The sequence below is a fragment of the Salvelinus sp. IW2-2015 genome, linkage group LG19 (assembly GCF_002910315.2).
Source record: "Salvelinus sp. IW2-2015 linkage group LG19, ASM291031v2, whole genome shotgun sequence".
Classification (NCBI taxonomy): Eukaryota; Metazoa; Chordata; class Actinopteri; order Salmoniformes; family Salmonidae; genus Salvelinus; species Salvelinus sp. IW2-2015.
The window spans coordinates 27,351,766-27,373,471 of NC_036859.1; the positions used below are offsets into that span (position 1 = coordinate 27,351,766).

Here is a 21,706-nt window from a genome sequence, read left to right on the forward strand (position 1 = left end):
AACTACTGCTTCATGATGTCACCCTCCTCTCGCCGTCGCTCTTCCCGCGCCCCCCCTTCCCTCACCTCTCTCTCGCCGTCGCCCCCCCTCCCTCACCCTCCTTCTCGCTCGTCGTCGTCACCCCCCCCCTTCCCCACCTCCTCTCGCCGTCGCCCCCCACCCCCTTCCCTCACCCTCTCTCGCCGTCGCCCCCCCCTTCCCTCACCCTCCTCTCGCCGTCGCCCCCCTTCCCTTCACCCTCCTCTCGCGCGCCCCCTCCGCACCCTCTCTCGCCGTCCCCCTCCCTTACCCTCCTCTCGCCGTCGCCCCCCCCCCCTTCCCTCACCCTCCTCTCGCCGTCGCCCCACCCTTCTCCCACTCCTCTCCCGTCGCCCCCCTCCCTTACCCTCCTCTCGCCGTGCCCCCCCTTCCCTCACCCTCCTCTCGCCGTCGCCCCCCCTTCCCTCACCCTCCTCTCGCCGTCGCCCCCCCCCCCTATCCTCACCCTCCTCTCGCCGTCGCCCCCCTTCCCTCACCCTCCTCTCGCCGTACCCCCTTCCCTCACCCTCCTCTCGCCGTCGCCTCCCCCTCCCTTACCCTCCTCTCGCGTCGCCCCCCTTCCTCACCCTCCTCTCGCCGTGCCCCTCCCTTTCCTCACCCTCCTCTCGCCGTCGCCCCCCCCCCTTCCCTCACCCTCCTCTCGCCGTAGCCCCCCCTTCCCTTACCCCCTCTCGCCGTTGCCCCCCCCTACTCTCGCCATCGCCACCGCCTTTCCCTCTTCGCCATCGCACCCCCCTTCCCTCACCCTCCTCTCGCCGTCGCCTCCCTCACCCTCCTCTCGCCATCGCCACCCGTTTCCTTACCCTCTCTCGCCGTCGCCCCCCTCCCTTACCCTCCTCTCGCCGTCGCCCCCCCTCCCTTACCCTCCTCTCGCCGTCGCCCCCCCTCCCTTACCCTCCTCTCGCCGTCGCCCCCCCTCCCTTACCCTCCTCTCGCCGTCGCTCCCTCACCCTCCTCTGCCATCGCCACCCCCCTTCCCTCACCCTCCTCTCGCCGTCGCCTCCTCACCCTCCTCTCGCATCGCCACCCCCCTTTCCCTTACCCTCCTCTCGCCGTCGCCCCCCCCTTACCCTCCTCTCGCCGTTGCCCACCCTTCCCTCACTTCACCCCCCCTTCCCTCACCCCCTCTCGCCCCCCTCCCTTCTCGCCCCCCTCCCTTACCTTCCTTCTCGCCATCGCCACCGCCCTTTCCCTCCTCTCGCCATCGCCACCCCCCTTTCCCTCACTCCCCTCCTCTCGCCACCCCCCCCCTTTCCCTCCTCTCGCCATCGCCACCCCCCTTTCCCTCACCCTCCTCTCGCCGTCGCCACCCCCTTTCCCTTACCCTCCTCTCGCCGTCGCCACCCTCCTCCCGCCGTCCGCCACCCCCCTTTCCCTTACCCTTCCCTCGCCGTCGCCCCCCCCCTCCCCCTTCCTCTCGCCCTCCTCTCGCCATCGCCACCCTCCACTTCCCTCACCCTCCCTCTCGCGTCCCCCCCCTTCCCCTCTCTCTGCGTCGCCCCCCCTGCCTTCCCCTCCTCTCGCCGTCCTCCCTCTCGCCGTCGCCCCCCTCTTCCTTACCCTCCTCCTCGCCGTCGCCCCCCCTCCCTTACCCTCCTCTCGCCGTCGCCCCCTCCTTACCTCCTCTCGCCGTCGCCCCCCCTTCCTACCCTCCTCTCGCCCCCCCCCCCTTCCCTCCTCTCGCCGTCGGCCCCCCCCCCCTTCCCTTCCCTCATCCCTCTCGCCGTTGCCTCCCTTACCCTCCTCTTGCCGTCGCCTCCCTTACCCTCCTGTATAGCTATATACAGTATTTAGCTTCTATTTATAAACTTTTTATACAAATTACATATCAAAAATAGCCAAACAATGAGGGAAAAGGTAGTTGCCTTGAGGATAAATTCAAACACTAAATTCAGTCATTTATTGTTGAACTCAGCAGGTTTTGTCTGGCTAACAGCCTACACAAATGGGCTGCAATATTGAGGAAAATTCAATGAAATCCAACTTGAGACTCCCCTGGTGTGCTGAAGTCCTTGTTTGTGTGCAAATGTTTTCACCATGGCCTGTAGGTCCAGGTTGCAGCCCGACTGTTTTCTATACTGAGTATTGCCAGCCCAGACTTTCCTGAGACATTGTGAATTAGGCCTATTGCGCTGCACACTATTTACATGAAGTCTTGATTGATTCATGCCAAGATATACCAAAGGGACTGGATCCATGGATCCATATTGCAACCACATAACTCAAACGCCTGTTCACCAGTTTGAATGAAATTGCAAGCAGCTTTATTTTTTCAAGCACTCCAGAACTGTTGTCTGCTGAAGATGCTAATCTGTTTGCGTCCWGACTACCTGTCCCCAGAGCTTCCTATACAGTTCATCTCTTTCCATAATGTGTTTAGGCTGGAAATGAAGGAGAATGAGAGGTTCAATTAAAGAGGTTATAGAACTGCTGTATTTGAAGCACTCCTCCCTTCTGACTAGTTCCCTTGATGTTGCTACGGCAATCAAGCTGCTTTTACCATCTCTGTAAGTATCGCTTCTGCAGAGAGATTGTTTTCTAAACTTAAACTCATAAAGAACTATAAGAAGCATTAGGCTCTCGGACTCCTATGAGCTTTTGAACACCTGAGTAAGCTCCACTCACTGCACTGGTGCCGCCGTAGCCTTGACCACAGCATTTGTTCACTGATATTCCCTTATACTTTCCATCAGTATTTTTTTWATTTTTCAGTCACATTCCTGAATCACAAAAACTTAGTTTCATAGTACTTATGGAAGTTAAAAAGGGTTATGAATGACTTGGAGGTTTGCTGTCAAAATGACTTATTCAATAACAACAAAAATAGACAATGACAGGCGCATGGGCCACCAGAACTCGTGGACCCCACCGCCCTGTGGGGGTGTCTGCTAGCCAGTGGGGCTTTTCTCTTTGAGATTGCGGGGGCTGTTTTATCTGCCAGAGAAATGGATATAGGCTAAGCAAGCATGCCGTCTCTTGGATAGGAGTATTTTACTGTAAGGCCATGTCAGATACGCGTCTGCTCAACGGTGATGTGACATGGCCGAGACCGACAACAGCCATCATAATGTGATGGGGTTGGTAATGTTCTCTCGTTGCACCGTGATTGGCTCAGTGTTCTGTCACTCATGGATCCAAGGCAGCTCAAGGTCATTGGCCACAGATAAAATGACATCAAATCACGTTATATCTATCTACCTTAGCTTTGATTGGGCTGATCATGTTATCATCATACTTTCAAAATCTTAGCTAGCAAGCTAGACAAGCCGTCATCAAGTCAGCAATCTACTGGAAAATCCTTTTCAATCCTTGTCATATGAAGAGAAATTATAGATAAAACGTATCGGTGCTCATCGGCCATAACCATTACACAAGTTGGAAATCGCTAATCAACAATGAGTGCTAAGTGGCTGTGCCACTGCAGCCCTGGGTTCGATCCCAGGCTGTGTCACAGCCGGCCGTGACACCCATGGAGAGACGCACAATTGGCCCAGTGCCGGCCGGGATGTCCTTGTCTCATCGTGCTCTAGCAACTCCTTGTGGCGGGCCGGACGGTCCACGTCGGTCGTCAATTCCAGTGTTTCCTCCGACACATTGGTGTGGCTGGCTTCCGGGTTAAGCGAGCAGTGTGTCAAGAAGCAATGCACTTGGCTCTCGACCTTCACCGAGTTGCAGCGATGAGACAAGATTGTAACTAACAATTGGATATCACGAAAAAGGGGGTAACACCATGGGCTAGAAAAGTTTGAATACATTGGCCATGCTGTCAATCCAGCATGACTTCTGCCGTGTTCAAAACAACTGGAAACTCAGAAATCTAAGGCTTCAGTTAATTCAAGACAACTGGGAACTCGGATAAAATTGGCTCCGATTTGGAAAATACGGAAAATAATTTAACGATCATCCAAATCGGAATTCCATGGTGGGATTTCGGGCCTCTTTCTAGAGCCCACAAGGCCCGCCGCGCCACCTTCCTGTTCAAGTGAGCACAGCAAGGTGAGTCCAAAAATGGCTTGTATGCTGCTGCATAAATGTAATATGCCAGGGAGATGGTGCATTCGGAAAGTATTCAGACCCCTTGACTTTTTCCCCACATTCTGTTACGTTACAGCCTTAAATGGATTAAATCATTTCCCCCCCTGAACAATCTACATACAATACCCTACAATGACAATAATACCCTATAATTTACATAAGTATTCAGACCCTTTGCTATGAGATTCAAAATTGAGCTCAAGTGCATCCTGTTTCCATTGATCATCAGGGAGATGTTTTTACAACTTGGAGTCCCCCTGAAGTAAATTCAATTGATTGGACATGATTTAGAAAGGCACACACAGGTTCATATAAGGTCCCACAGTTGACTGTGCATGTCAGAGCAAAAACCAAACCACGAGGTTGAAGGAATTGTCTGTAGAGCTCCGAAACAGGACTGTGTCAAGGAACAGAAAAGTACCAAAACATTTCTTCAGCATTGAAGGTCCAAGAACACAGTGGCCTCCATCATTCTTTAATGGAAGAAGTTTGGAACCACCAAGACTCTTCCAAGTGCTGCCCGCACAGCCAAACTGAGCAATCGGGGGAGAAGGGCCTTGGTCAGGGAAGTGACCAAGAACCCGATGGTCACTGACAGAGCTCCTCTGTGGATATGGGAGAACCTTCCAGAAGGACAAACATCTCTGCAGCACTCCACTAAATCAGGTCTTTATTGTAGAGACGCCAGACGGAAGTCATTCCTCAGTAAATGGCACGACAGCCCTCTTGGAGTTTGCCAAAATGCACCTAAAAGAACAAACTCTCAGACCATAAGAAACAAGATTCTCTGGTCTAATGAAAACAAGATTGAACTCTTTGGCCTGAATGCCAAGTGTCACGTCTGGAGGAAACCTGGCATCATCCCTAAGGTGAAGCATGGTGGTGGCGGCAGCATCTTGCTGTGGGGATGCTTTTTAGCAGCAGGGACCGGGAGATTAGTCAGAATTGAGGGAAAGACGAACGGAGCAAAGTACAGAGAGATCCTTGATGAAAACCTGCTCCAGAGCACTCAGGACCTCAGACTGGGGCGAAGGTTCACCTTCCAACAGGACAACGACCCTAAAATACACAGCTAAGACAATGCAGGAGTGGCTTCGGAACAAGTCTCTGAAAGTCCTTGAGTGGCCCTGCCAGAGCCCGAAATTGAACCCGATCGAACATCTCTGGAGAGACCTGAAAATAGCTGTGCAGACGCTCCCCATCCAACATGACCGAGTGTCTCTGCACAGCTATTTTCAGGTCTCTCCAGAGATGTTCGATCGGAGAGATGCTCCCCGTCTGCAGAGACGCTCCCCATCCAACCTGACAGAGTTTGAGAGGATCTGCAGAGAAGAATGTGCAAAACTCTCCAAATACAGGTGTGCCAAGCTTGTAGCATCATACCCAAGAAGACTTGAAGCTGTAATCGCTGCCAAAGGGGATTCAACAAAGATCGGAGTAAAGAATCTGAATACTCATGTAAATAAGATATTTCCATTTTTTTTTATACATTTGCAACAATTTCTAAAAACCTGCTTTTGCTTCACCATTATGGGGTATTGTGTGTAGATTGAGGGGRAAAAATAATTTTATCCATTTTAGAATAAGGCTGTAATGTAATAAAATGTGGACATATTCAAGGGGTCTAAATTCTTTCCGAATGCACACAGTCGTGGCCAAAAGTTTAGAGAATGACACAAATATGACATTTTCACAAAGTCTGCTGCCTCAGTTTGTATGATGGCAATTTGCATATACTCCAGAATGTTATGAAGAGTGATCAGATTAATTGAAATTAATTGCAAAGTCCCTCTTTGCCAAGCAAATGAACTGAATCCCCAAAAAAACATTTCCACTGCATTTCAGCCCTGCCACAAAAGGACCAGCTGACATGTCAGTAACATGTCAGAACACCGTAAGAACGGCCCATGTTCTTTATTCTGTCGCTGTACATTTCAGAAGTGCAGAACAAATAGTTATTGACTATGCCCGTCCTAGCTCGCTCATTAAAGTCTTAATCTAAATTATGGATTGCCTCTTATCCGCTCATCGTCACTTTATACATCTCAATTGTCATTAGAAACCACATTTGTTTAAAAACTTTTTTTTACCCAACCAAGATTTACATGCTAAAATCAGCCACTGCCTGCAAACCAAATGGAGGTGGTGGCACCGTCGAGTATCGCACATGATCACAATGCGCTGGTCTCAAATCCCATCAACAGATGTTACCATGGTGCCCCGTGCGGTTTAGTTCCCCCGGTACTAAAACACTGTCTTGTAGTTCAAAAAGTCCAGCTTTCACACTTCAAACATATGCGCTCTGTCAAAATGGTTCCCTCTGATGTTGGCAGGCGTCATTGGACTCCCAATAACGGCCGGTTGTGATACATCCTGGAATCGAACCAGGGTCTGTAGTGACACCTCTAGCACTGAGATGCAGTGCCTTACACTGTTGCACCACTCGGGACCCATCCTAACCAACTGCAAACCTGTAAACCCGATGGTTGATTGACCTAAATTTCCCAAGTCTCAACATGTGCACCACCTGATGCACCGTCATCCCTGTTAATCCCACAGGGAATGAGAAAGCTACCCATGTTCTGTCAATAATGGAGTGCTTGAGCCTTTGATAAACACCTGATGTGGCTCTCTGATAGACATTTCAATCATATACAAAAATGCTACACCTAGTGGACATGTACAATCCTTCTTGCAGGCTAACCTAGAGAAGAAAAATAAGTATACTAGTGACCATACAAACACTATTTCTGCTACAAACTCCTCAGGTATTTTATTTGCAATGCTCTGTTTCCTCATCTTTTCCAGTTTTCGATGCAAAAAGAAGCAGTTAATCCTTAAATAATAAAATAGGGAAAAAAATATTTACAAAATTCCAATAAAACTAATGAATGGAACACCTAAAGCACCCCTTTCTGCATCTCGTCAACCTGCCATTTCTGTTGGAAAAAGATACATGGCATTTTAAAGTTTACAGTACATCAGCAATTTATTTTTTATTATTTCTGAAAAATAAAACAGAAAAAGTGTAATATATATATATATATATGTACAGAACGCTCCTGAAATGTGATTCTACTCAGAGTAGAAAAGGCTTTYGGATCATTTCTGTTTTTCATCAAGTTGATTTCAAGTTTTAATGGTGACCTTGTCATTAAGTTTCCTCTAGTTAGGTGTTTCTTTACCGATATGACAGGGGTCTCGAGAGAGAGAAAGCACCCAACAGTTCATCATGTAAGTACAAGAGAGGTAAAAGATGAAGAATCTCAGTCAGGGTTGACTACTGGTGGTGGAAGTGAAAGGACAGGTTTAAGGAAGCATACAGAAGACCACCCCTCTCCCTCCCCTCAGTAGCCATGGTCAGAGGACACAATCAGTCCTCCATTTTGTTTCTCTGTCCTCACACAGGTCCTAGTACAGCGGTAAACTGGAAGTGGAAAAAAGGTACAGACAACCTTTGCTCAGAACTCCAATCAGCGGCTCCATAAATTTGATGTCAGCTGATCAGCCAACATATCACGTCTGCTGCTTCTCCTTCCCCCATCTAATCACCAATAGAAACACTTAAACCATGCTGCACGCTCCAAAAACAAGACAGAAGAGCGTTGTGTCCGATTGGACATCACACGGGCGCAGCATGATACCCCACTCCTGGGTAAAAGCATGCTACATGACACCTCTACCATTGTCTCTATGCGTTTGCGTGTCATATAGTATGTTGCATAATAGAATTGTGTCTAGAACCATAAAAAGAGCAGCGTGGTAGCTTACGTTTTTTCAAGAACAAAAAGTTAAAAGGGTTTTATAAGCAATGACCGTAGTAGTTATTCCACGCGTTTACACAAGCAAAATCCGGCAGAATAATTTTTCAGGTTTATTTCATTTTCGGCGGACACTCGCCATCACAAAACAGGGAAAAGAGAGAGAGAATGACGAAGCAAGAGTGAGAGAAAGAGAAAGAGAGAGAAAGTGATTGTATGTCCCGCTCTCAATAGCCTCGTTGAGGATTGGTATCAGTCCGCAACATTAAAGAGCCATAGAGTCCAAATCCCTCTTTGGCCCCCCTTGCAATACCCCTCCCTGGCCATAGAGGGGTGGTTTTAGAGTGAGGCCCGTTTAGTCTTTGTCGGACTCTTCTTCGGCATCACGGAGCCAGGTGAAGAAGGCGGTGACCGACTTGAGGGCCACACCCTTTCCAGTCTGCTCGGCTGGGTCTTTGCTGGACTCCCACCTGTAAAAGGCCTCCTCTTTGATCACGTCCTCATCGTAAAGCGTGTCAAAGAACATCCGCAGCAGATCTGGTGAAGGGAGGGTGACAGGAAGAGATGATGGTTAAGCTTCATAATCATGACTCATGAACAATGATAGAGAATAGCCACAACACATTAGATAGGCAGAGAAAAGCAAATCAATATATACTCCCTCCATCCCATTTCTTACTCACACAAACCACCAAAGCTCATTTTACACAAAAGTATATATATATATATTTATATATTTTTTTTTTAATGAGACTAGACAGTTGGCTGGAATGTGAAAGACAATCAAACTCTACACAGAATGTGAAGAAACTGCCACGATGTGGATATTCACTATAAAGAAACATAATAATGGAGGTTCTGAGCCTCCCGAGTGGCGGTCTAAGGAACTACATCGCAGTGCTTGAGGTATCACTACAGACCCGGGTTAAATCCCAGGCTGTGTTGCAGCCTGCCKCGACGGGGAGACCCATGAGGCAGCGCACAATTGGCCCACCGTCGTCCGGGTTAGGGGAGGGTTTGGCCGGCCGGGATGTCCTACGAGCTCTAGCGACTGCTTGTGGCGGGCTGGGCTCATGCACGCTGACTTCGGTCGCCAGCTGTACGGTGATTCCTCCGACACACTGGTGCGGCTGGCCTCCRGGTTAAGCAAGCAGTGTGTCAAGAAGCAGTGCGGCTTGGGAGGGTCGTATTTCGGAGGACACACGGCTCTCGACCTTCGCCTCTCCCGAGTCCATAGGGGAGTTGCAACGATGAGACAAGACTAACTAATAATTGGAAATCACGAAATTGGGAAGAAAAAAGGGTAAAAGTACAAAAAACATACAAACAAATGGAGGTTCTGTATCTGAGCTGGTGATTGGCTGGGTCAGAAGAGACTACAGCCAATGAATAGGCAAAGATGTTTGTAAAGGCGTGACTCTAGCCTCGCTATCCACAATCATACACACACACCCTCACAGAACTGAGGTGAGAGACACTGCGGTACTGTACTTACTGGCCGGTTGCTCCATGTGCACCATGAGGGCCTGGAGGGCATAGAGGGCCTGCAGTTCCTTCTTCTCGTCACTCAGGTACCGCTGCAGCAGCTTTGCCCTCTGGGTAATCTGCTCCACATCCACCTTGTATGGGTTCTCACCTGGACGGAGGGAAGCAAGGAGAGATGGTGAGTGACTAGAGAAACTAAGATTCAGAGTGCTTAGTCACAGTTACAGGGTTGCCGGTGTGATTGCAGGGTACAGTGAAAGTCGAAGGCTCTGAGCGCTAACATGCAGGACTAAGTGACATACGAAGGGAGAAAGGATGGATGTGTTTTTCCTCCTTTTCTTCTTAGTCTCCAACCAGTTAACCCTTTTCTTAGGGATATTAACCCAAAGTTAGACTGGCACAAACTACCAACACTCATTCTACACCCAACTTGATGCCCTCRTTGCCAATCAGAAGTAGATATCAGCAATTGAGGATAGAACCAGAAAATGGAAACGTTCTGCCACTGAAGACAAAGCACTGGACTTTTTGTCCCTCCATAACACAGAATACAGGGAGACAGCGGGCATGCCAAGAAAGGAGGTTGGTATTGTTAAGCAAACAGAAGGGCCCGAGATACGGGCTCGGACTGCATACTCACATATAACGGCTGACTGGCAAATGGATGTCATCAGAGTGCGCACAAACTGGTTGTCCGACGTCTGCTGTTCGTCCAGGTTGGCCTGTCGGTGAGATGATAAACAGTTACCACACAGAGACTGGTTTCCCAAGAGTAAAATGATGGTGTCTAGAATACAGATCAAACTCATTCAATTTACCTGTTACACACACACCAGGACAAACACACACACACACCAGGACAAACACACACACACACACACAGTGACACACACAACCAGACAGGACACACACACACACACATACAGCACATGTCACACACACACAACCAGCAACACACGACACACAACACCAGACCAGAACACACCACCGAACCACCGACACACACACACACACACACAGACAGGACACACACACACACACACACGACACAGCCCACACACACACACACCAACAGACCAGACGACACACATGCAGGACACACCGGACACCAGGACACACACACACACACCACGACAGAGGACAACACACACACACACACACACGACCAGGACACACACCACACACACACACGACCAGGACACACACACACACACACCACCAAACCAGACACACAACACACACACACAGACAGGACACCCACACACACCGACCAGGACACACACACACACCACACAAGACCAGGACACACACACACCAGACCAGGACACATCACACACCAGACCGGACACCACACCACAACAGACACACAACACAACGACACCAACAGCACAACGACCAGGACACACACAATCACACACACACACACACACACTGGACACACACACACACACACACGACCAGGACACACACACAACACACACACGACCAGGACACACAACCCACCACACACGACCAGGACACACACACACACACACACGAACAGAACAGGACCACACACACACAACACACACACACACCAGACCCAGGACACAACACACACCAGACCAGGACACACACACACCGACAGAACACACACACACGACCAGACCACACACACACACGACCAGGACACACACACACACACGACCAGGAACACACACACGACCAGGACACACACACCTACAGACCAAGGACACACACACACACACACACACACACACACAGGACCAACACACACAACGAAACAAAACAACACACACACACACACGACCAGGACACACACACACACAACACACACAGACCACACCAGGACACACACCACACACACACACACACCAGACCAGGAACACACACACACACCAGACCAGGACACACACACACCAGACCCAGGACCAGGACCACACACACCAGGACAACACACACACCAGCCCAGGACAACACACACCACAGACCAGGACAAACACACACCAGACCAGGACACACACACCAGACCAGGACACACACACACACACACACACAGACCAGGACACACACCCACCAGACCAACCAGGACACACACACACCAGGACACACACACACCAGACCCGACAAACACACACCAGACCAGGACAAACACACACCAGACCAGGAAACACACACCAACCAGACCAGGACACAACACACCAGACCGACCAGGACACACACACACACCAGACCAAGACCAGGACACACACACACACCAGACCAGACCAGGACACACACACACCAGACCAGACCAGGACACAGACACAGCACACCAGACCAGACCAGGACACCACACACACAGACCAGGACAGACCAGACCAGGACACACACACACGACCAGAACACACACACACGACCAGGACACACACACACACACACGACCAGGGACACACACACACACCACACCCCAGGACACACACACACACACACACCAGACAGCACACACACGACACACACGACCAGGACACACACACACACACACACACGCCAGGACACACACACACACCACACACACACGACCGGACACACACACACACAACACGACCAGGAACACACACACACGACCAGGACACCACCACACACACACGACCAGGACAACACACACACCACACACACCAGACCCAACACACCAACACACAACACCAGACCAGACACCACACACACCAGACCAGGACACAACACACACCAGACCAGGACACACACACACACCAGACCAGGACACACAACACACCAGACCAGGACACACACACACGACCAGGAAACCACACACGACCAGGACACACACACACACAACACACAACACACACGACTAGGACACACACACACACACACACGACCAGAACACACACGCACACGACCAGACACACACACACACACACACGACAAGGACACACACAACACACCACACACAACCAGACAGGACACACCACACACACACACACACACACCAGACCAGGACACACACACACCAGACCAGGACAACACACACACACCAGACCAGGACACACACACACACCAGAACACACACCACGACAGACACACACCAACACACCAGACCAGGACACACACACACACACAGCGACCAGACCACACACAACACGACCAGACACACACACACACGACCAGGACACACACACACCACGACCAGGACACACACACACACACACACACACGACCAGGACACACACACACGACCAGGAACACACACACACACACGACCAGGACACACACACACACACACACACACACACACACACACACACCACACACACACACACACACACACACCACAGACCAACCAGGACACACACACACACACACACACCAGACCAGGACACACACACACCAGACCAAGGACACACAACCCAGACCAGACCAGGACACCACACACACACCACCAGACCAGGACACAACACACACACACACACACACCAGACCAGGAACACACACACACACACACCGAACCAGGACACACACACACCACACACACCAACCAGGACACACACACACACCACCAGACAGGACACACACCCACACACACACACACACACACACCAGACCAAGGACAACACACACACACACACACCAGACCAGGACACACACACACACACACACGGACACACAGACCAGACAGGACACCACACACACAAACCAGACCAAGGACACACACACACACAACCAGGACACACACACACCAGACCAGGACACACCACACACACACGACAGACAGACCAGGACACACACCACACACGCACACACACACCAGCCAGGACACACACACAACCCAGACCAGGAACCACACACACACCAGACCAGGACCACACACACACACACCAGACCAGGACACACACACACACCAGACCAGACCAGACACACACACACACCAGACCAGGACACACACACACCAGACCAGACCAGGACACACACACACAGACCAACCAGACACAACACACAGACCAGACAGACACACACCACCAGACCAGACCAGACACACACACACACCACCAGACACACCACAGACCAGACACACACACCAGACCAGGAACACAACACACACCAGACCAGGACACACACACGACACAACCAGACAGGACACACACACACACCAGACCAGGACACACACACACACCAGACCAGGACACACACACAAGACACCAGGACACGCACACAAGACAGACACAACACACGCACACAAGACCAGGACACACACACACACACCAGACCAGGACCACACACACAGCAGCACACCACACACACACACACACACAGACCAGGACAACACACACACACACAGACCAGGACACACACACACACACCAGACCAGGACCACACACACACAGACCAGGACACACACACACCCCAGACCAGACCAGGACACACACACACACACAACCAGACCAGGACAACACCAGACCAGACCGGACACACACACACACCAGACCAGACCAGGACACACACCACACACACCAGACCAGACCAGGACACACACACACACCAGACCAACCAGACACACACACCACCGACAGACAGGACCACACACACCAGACCAGACCAACACACAAACACACCAACCAGACCAGGACACACACACCAGACAGACCAGGACACACACACACGACCAGACCAGGACACACACACACAACAGGACCACAACACACACACCAGACCAGGACACAACACACACACACACACGACACCAGACCAGGACACACACACACACACCAGACCAGACAGGACACACACACACCACACACACCAGACAGGACACACACCAGACCAGACCAGGACACACACACACACCAACCAGACCAGGACACACACACACACACACAGACCAGAACCAGACACACACACCACACCAGACCAGACCAGGACACACACACACAAGACCAGACAGACACACACACACCAGACCAGACCAGGACACACACACACACCAGACCAGACCAGGACACACACACCAACAACAGGACACACACACACACCAGACCAGCCAGACACACACACACCAGACCAGACACACACACCAGACCAGGACACACACACACACACAACCAGACCAGGACACACACCACACACACACACACACACACAGACCACCAGGACAACACACACACACACAGACCAGGACAACAACACACACCGACCAGACACACCCACACAACACACACACCACAGACACACACAACCAGACACACACACACACACACACCAGACAGGACACACACACACCAGACCAGGACACACACACACACACCAGACCAGGACACACACACCACACACCAGACCAGCCAGGACACACCGACAGCGACACACACCACCGACCAGGACCCACACACACACACACACACACACAGCACACCACAGACCAGGGACACACACACACACACCAGACCAGGACACACACACACAAGCCAGGACACACACAGCCAGACCAGACACACACACAGCCAGACCAGGACACACACAACACCAACGCAGACCAGGACACACACCAGACCAGACCAGGACACACACACACCCAGACCAGAACACACACACCAAAGACCAGGACACCAACACAACAGACCAGGACACACACACACACCAGACCAGGACACACACACACCACACCAGACAGGACACACCACACACACACCAGACCAGGACACACACACACACACACCCAGACCAGACACACACACACACACACACCCAGACCAGGAACACACACCCAGACCAGGACACACACACAGACCAGACCACACACACCACCAGACCAGGAACACACAGCACACAGACAACACAAACCAGACACCACGACACACACACAGCACCAGGAACCAACACACACACACCAGACCAGGACACACACACACACCAGACCAGGACACACACACACACAAGACCAGGACACACACACACACAGACCAGGACACACACACAAGACCAGAGGACCACACACACACAGACCAGGACACAACACACAACCAGACCAGGACACACACACCAGACCAGGACACACACGCAGCCAGACCAGGACACCACACACACCAGACAGGACACACACACACCAGACCAGGACACACACAGACACACACACACACCACACACCAGGACACACACACACCAGACCAGGAACACACACACACACAGACCAGGACACACACACAACCAGACCAGGACAACACACACACACACAGACAGGACACACACACACACACACAGACCAGGACACACACACACACACAGACCAGACACACACACAACACACACACCACAGACCAGGACACACACACACACACACACCAGACCAGGAAACACACACACACACACCAGACCAGGCACACACACACACACCAGACACACACACACACCAGACAGGACACACACACACACACCACCAGACACAGACACACACACAACACACACAGACCAGGACACACACACACACACACCAGACCAGGACACCACAACACACACACCAGCAACCACCACACAGACACACACACCAGACCAGGACACACACACACACACACCAGACCAGGACACAACACACACACAACACCACACCAGCCAGGACACACCACACACCAGACCAGGACACACACACACACACAACAGACCAGACACACCAACACACACACCAGACCAGGACACAACACACACACACAGCCACCAGGACACACACACACCAGACCAGGACACACACACACACACACAGACCAGGACACACACACACACACACCAGACCAGGACACACACACACACACACACCAGACCAGGACACACACAACACACACACACCAGACCAGGACACACACACACACCAGACCAGGACACACACACACACCACACCAGACCACACACCGGACACACACACACACACACCAGACCAGGACACACACACCAGACCAGGACACACCACACACACCAGACCAGGACACACACCACCAGACCAGGACACACACAACACCACACCAGGACACACACACACCAGAACCAGGACACACCCCCCCCACCCCACCCCGGACACACAAACCCCACCACACCAGGACACGGACACGAGAAGACAGACCTCGACCCAGTCTCTGATGCGCTGGTTGTTAGCCTTGTCCTGGATCAGTCTGTCAAGCTGTTTGCTAAGCTCCTCCCCACTCATGGGCTTCTTCTGATTGGTCCCGTCTGACTTCTCCCCCAGGGTAAACTCAATTTTCTGGAAAGAGAACACACCATAGGATGACATTAAGAACACCATCTCTATGGAACACACACTCATAGAACGAGACAGTAAACCCAYCAACTTTTCTTTACCAAATCAAAAACTGGTTCCTCTCATTTATAAAGGACAGTCATATTTTCAGTCGTCCATTCTTGGCAGTCAGATTGCGTGGCCCTAACTAAACATTTCATTAGCAAATATTTACAACAGATCAGCGATTAACCCATTGTCCCCCACTGACCTGTTCAGTCACAAACTTGTTGACATCCTCGTCCTCTGGCAGGAAGTCTCTCCAGTTGAGCCCCGCCTCCGTCCACATACCGCCCACCTTCTTATGGGTCTAACACAAACAATATTTATATACACACACAGCATACAAAACATAAGGAACACCTGCTCTTTCCATGACAGACTGACCAGGTGAAAGCTATGATCCCTTACTGATTTCACTTGTTAAATCCACTTTAAAATCAGTGTAGATGAAGGAGAGGAGACAGATTAAAATAGATTTTTTAAGCTTTGAGACAATTGAGACGTGGATTGTGTATAGGCTCCATTCAGAGGGTGAATGTGCAAGACAAAAAATGTAAGTGCCTTTGAACGGGTTTGGTAGTAGACACACAGGTTTGACTATCAAGAACTGCAACGCTTCTGGATTTTTCATGCTCAACAGTTTCCCGTGTATCAAGAATGGCCCACCACCCAAAGGATATCCAGCCAACTTGACAACTGTGGGAAGCGGTTCAGCATCCCTGTGGAACGCTATCTATACCTTGTAGAGTCCATGCCCTGACGAACTGAGGCTGTTCTGGGGGAAAAGGGGGGTGTTCCTAATGTTTTGTACATTGTGCCTTCAGGAAGTATTCACATCCCTTGACTTATTCCACATTGTTGTTACAGCCTGAATTCAACACGGATTCAGATGTTTCTCACACATCTACCATAATGTCAAAGTGAAAACATGTTTTTAGAAATTCTAGCAAACAAATTGATTGAAAATGAAATCTCATTTACATAAGTATTCATACCCTTGAGTCAATACGTGTTAGTCACCTTTGGCAGAAATTACAGTTGTGAGTCTCAAAGAGCTTTGCACATCTGGATTGTACAATATTTGCCCATTATTCTTTTCAAAATTCTGCTCTGTCAACTGGTTGTGGATCATTGCTAGATTTTCAAGCAGATTTGAGTAAAAACTAACTCGGCCACTCATGAACATTCATTCACTGTCTTCTTGGTAAGCAATATTTGGCCTTGTGTTTTAGGTTATTGTCCTGCCGAAAGGTGAATTAATCTCCCAGTTTCTGGTGGAAAGCAGACAACCAGGTTCTCCTCTAGGATTTTGCCTGTGCTTAGCTCCATTCTGTTTATTTTTTATCCTGAAAAACTCTCCAGTCCTTTAGGATTACAAGCATACCCATAACACATTTTATTGAGGAGTAACTACAACGTTGTTGATCCATCCTCAGTTCTCCACTCAAGGCCATTAAACTCTGGTACTGTTTCAAAGTCACCATTGATCTCATGGTGAAATCTCGGAGCGGTTTCCTTCCCCTCCAGCAACTGAGTTAGGAAGGACGCCTGTAACTTTGTAGTGACTGTATATTGATACACTATCCACAGTGTAAAATTAATAACTGCACCATGCTCTAAGGGTTATTAGCTTCTTCTTTACCCATCTATCAATAGGTGCCCTTCTTTGCGAGGATTTTTTTACTCCTGAACTTATTTATACTTTCCATAACAAAAGGGGTTGAATACTTATTGACTCAAGACATTTCAGCTTAAAATGTTTTATTAATAAAAATATTTCAAATAAATAATTCCACTGACATTATGTAGTCAATTTTTTATTCAGGCTGTAACACCAAAATGTGGAAAAAGTCAAGGGGTGTGAACACTTTCTGAAGGCACTGTAGGCACACGCGTGTGTGGTCTACACATACAGACAACTTCAAATATGCACAGTGCACCATTCATGGACATGTTAACATACTCATTTCAAACACATACAATTCATATACACTGCTCAAAAAAATAAAGGGAACACTAAAATAACACATCCTAGATCTGAATGAATGAAATATTCTTATTAAATACTTTTTTCTTTACATAGTTGAATGTGCTGACAACAAAATCACACAAAAATGATCAATGGAAATCAAATTTATCAACCCATGGAGGTCTGGATTTGGAGTCACACTCAAAATGAAAGTGGAAAACCACACTAACAAGGCTTAATCCAACTTTGATGTAATGTCCTTAAAACAAGTCAAAATGAGGCTCAGTAGGAGGAACCCAGGGCCAACCGCACCAGCATATGGTCTCACAAGGGGTCTGAGGATCTCATCTCGGTACCTAATGGCAGTCAGGCTACCTCTGGCGAGCACATGAGGGCTGTGCGGCCCCCAAAGAAATGCCCCCCACACCATGACTGACCCACCGCCAAACCGGTCATGCTGGAGGATGTTGCAGGCAGCAGAACGTTCTCCACGGGTCTCCAGACTCTGTCACGTCTGTCACATGTGCTCAGTGTGAACCTGCTTTCATCTGTGAAGAGCACAGGGCGTCAGTGGCGAATTTGCCAATCTTGGTGTTCTCTGGCAAATGCCAAAGTCCTGCACGGTGTTGGGCTGTAAGCACAACCCCCACCTGTGGACGTCGGGCCCTCATACCACCCTCATGGAGTCTGTTTCTGACCGTTTGAGCAGACACATGCACATTTGTGCCTGCTGGAGTCATTTTGCAGGGCTCTGGCAGTAGTGCTCCTTGCACAAAGGCGGAGGTAGCGGTCCTGCTGCTGGGTTGTTGCCCTCCTACGGTCTCCTCCATGTCTCCTGATGTACTGGCCTGTCTCCTGGTAGCGCCTCCATGCTCTGGACACTACGCTGACAGACAACGCACGTTCTTGCCACAGCTCGCATTGATGTGCCATCCTGGATGAGCTGCACTACCTGAGCCACTTGTAGACTCCGTCTTATGCTACCACTAGAGTGAAAGCACCGCCAGCATTCAAAAGTGACCAAAACATCAGCCAGGAAGCATAGGAACTGAGAAGTGGTCTGTGGTCACCACCTGCAGAACCACTCCTTTATTGGGGGTGTCTTGCTAATTGCCTATAATTTCCACCGGTTGTCTATTCCATTTGCACAACAGCATGTGAAATTTATTGTCAATCAGTGTTGCTTCCTAAGTGGACAGTTTGATTTCACAGAAGTGTGATTGACTTGGAGTTACATTGTGTTGTTTAAGTGTTCCCTTTATTTTTTTGAGCAGTGTACATATATACACCATCTATCTGGTACAGGGTTCTTCAACCCTGTTCTTGCAGAGCTACCGTCCTGTAGGTTCACTACAACCATAATCTAGCGCACCGGATTCTAATAATTAGCTGGTTGATAAGTTGAATCAGGTTAGTTACAACTGGAGTTGGATTGAAAACCTACAGGAAGGTAGCTCTCCAGGAACAGTGTTTGAGAGCACTGATCTAGTATAATACACATGGCGTTCATACAGACACTCACCATTCCTTTGCAGAGTAAGTTGAGGATGTGCACCAGCAGCACACCGGCCTTACGCAGGGGAATCAGGGGCTTGGAGATCTCTCTGTAGACACATACAGCAGCAAGGTTATTGGACATTCTCTTCAAGTGGAACTGACAGCTTTTTAACTACTTTGCAGATATGAAACAGACAATCATAAGTCAAAAATATCAAATTCCCAATGTATTCTACAAAACCAAGTTCATTAGAGGTTTTAAAAATAGGTTCTATTCGACTCAAAATGTCTAATTAATTACAAATTCACCAATAAATATCTTGGAACTGCAACAAATATTGCTATCAGGTTGTAAATCCCATCTGGCCTGGTACATTGTTGACTTCCTCTAGCCATTCAGGATGCACTGTTTCAGGTTCAATTACTCAATATTTTGGACAAAAAGGGACAAATGTAACAAAGTCTGGGAATGTCAACAATCAAACTAGCATMAGCAGGCAATGATCACAAGTCATTTATAACATGGGCAATAGGCTAGCTTATCTATTTATGTAGCTATTTATTTTGCAAACTAAAAATACAGAGCCCAACGTTAGCTAGCTAGCTGCTGGGAGGATGTTATTGGACGAGTAGGTGAGTGGCTGCCTTTTCCCCCCATATTATGTAGGTGTCATGTGGTAAGCTGGCAAGAAATGTGAATTACTTTGCTATCTAGCTATACTGAACATGAATATTTGTACAAACTACGGCAATTACATTTGGATTTGGGGATTTTATTTTTTACTTTGGCAATTTTAAATGAAATCTCATATGTCAAAATAAAACTTAAATAGCGTCCACCCTATATCACCGCACAATCTACAGTAATTACATCTGTATTTAACTTTGGCCTTTTTCTATGAATTGTCTTTCATATGTAAAACAATATATATTGCCTGAGATTGTATTGATGAGGTCCCTGAACCAATAACAGTTGGTTTAATTCATACAAGTGATATGTGGTGGAAGCTATTGAAGTTTTTAACAAGTATTTTTTATACATTAAAGAAAATACATTCTTTGAAAACAGTCAAAGTAAAAAAAATACAATAGCAATTGCCGTAGATTGGACAGGCGAGGTCCCTGAACTACTCATGGAAGCAATTGAAGTTATCTGTAAAGTGTCAAAAAATTAATTGCTGTGGATTCTAGAGCAGAGGTCTCTGAACAAAGTCATATTTATTTGAGAGCTATATGTCATGTAGGCGTTGCAGTTTTAAGACGGTCCCTTARCCCTCTGAGCGGAGAGCAACATTTTAGCTACACTTCACCTCCAAAAAGAAAATATGACATCGAATTGCAAAGGGGTGTATTGCAAAGGGGTTTGCTACCGTCAGTCAATTCAGAATGTCATTCATATGATTCTTGTACTTTACGTTAAAGAGGTATTAACGAGCAATGTCCGAATCTTTAATTTACAGCTAACTACACCACACTTTGACAGGCCAGATGCAGAAAGGCGAGCAGGCTACGATTCCCCATCGTTCATCAGTCCAACTACAACCCTGAAAACATTTGAGGCTTTATCTACTGTTCCCTCGGTAGATTTTAGCTCATCTCGCTCTGGCTAAGAGTTTTCATGGTTGCACCTTTTCATGGTTGTTT

At 49.1% G+C, this 21,706-nt stretch overlaps 1 protein-coding gene and 1 pseudogene across 1 annotated transcript in view; both read right to left on the reverse strand.

Annotated features, from left to right (window-relative positions):
• Positions 1–7,935: 7,935 nt before the first annotated feature.
• The window catches only part of LOC111979143 (eukaryotic translation initiation factor 4 gamma 1), a 64,130-nt gene continuing 50,359 nt past the window's right edge, over positions 7,936–21,706 (reverse strand). Inside the window, exons 29-34 of the mRNA XM_070448940.1 lie at positions 20,088–20,169; positions 16,805–16,903; positions 16,420–16,557; positions 9,961–10,042; positions 9,331–9,471; positions 7,936–8,372 (exon numbers count right to left, since the gene is read on the reverse strand). Coding sequence (XP_070305041.1) covers positions 8,191–8,372; positions 9,331–9,471; positions 9,961–10,042; positions 16,420–16,557; positions 16,805–16,903; positions 20,088–20,169 — 724 coding nt within the window. The 3' untranslated portion in view covers positions 7,936–8,190. The remainder of the gene's footprint in view (positions 8,373–9,330; positions 9,472–9,960; positions 10,043–16,419; positions 16,558–16,804; positions 16,904–20,087; positions 20,170–21,706) is intronic.
• LOC111979850 (small nucleolar RNA SNORA57) lies at positions 9,776–9,903 on the reverse strand (annotated as a pseudogene).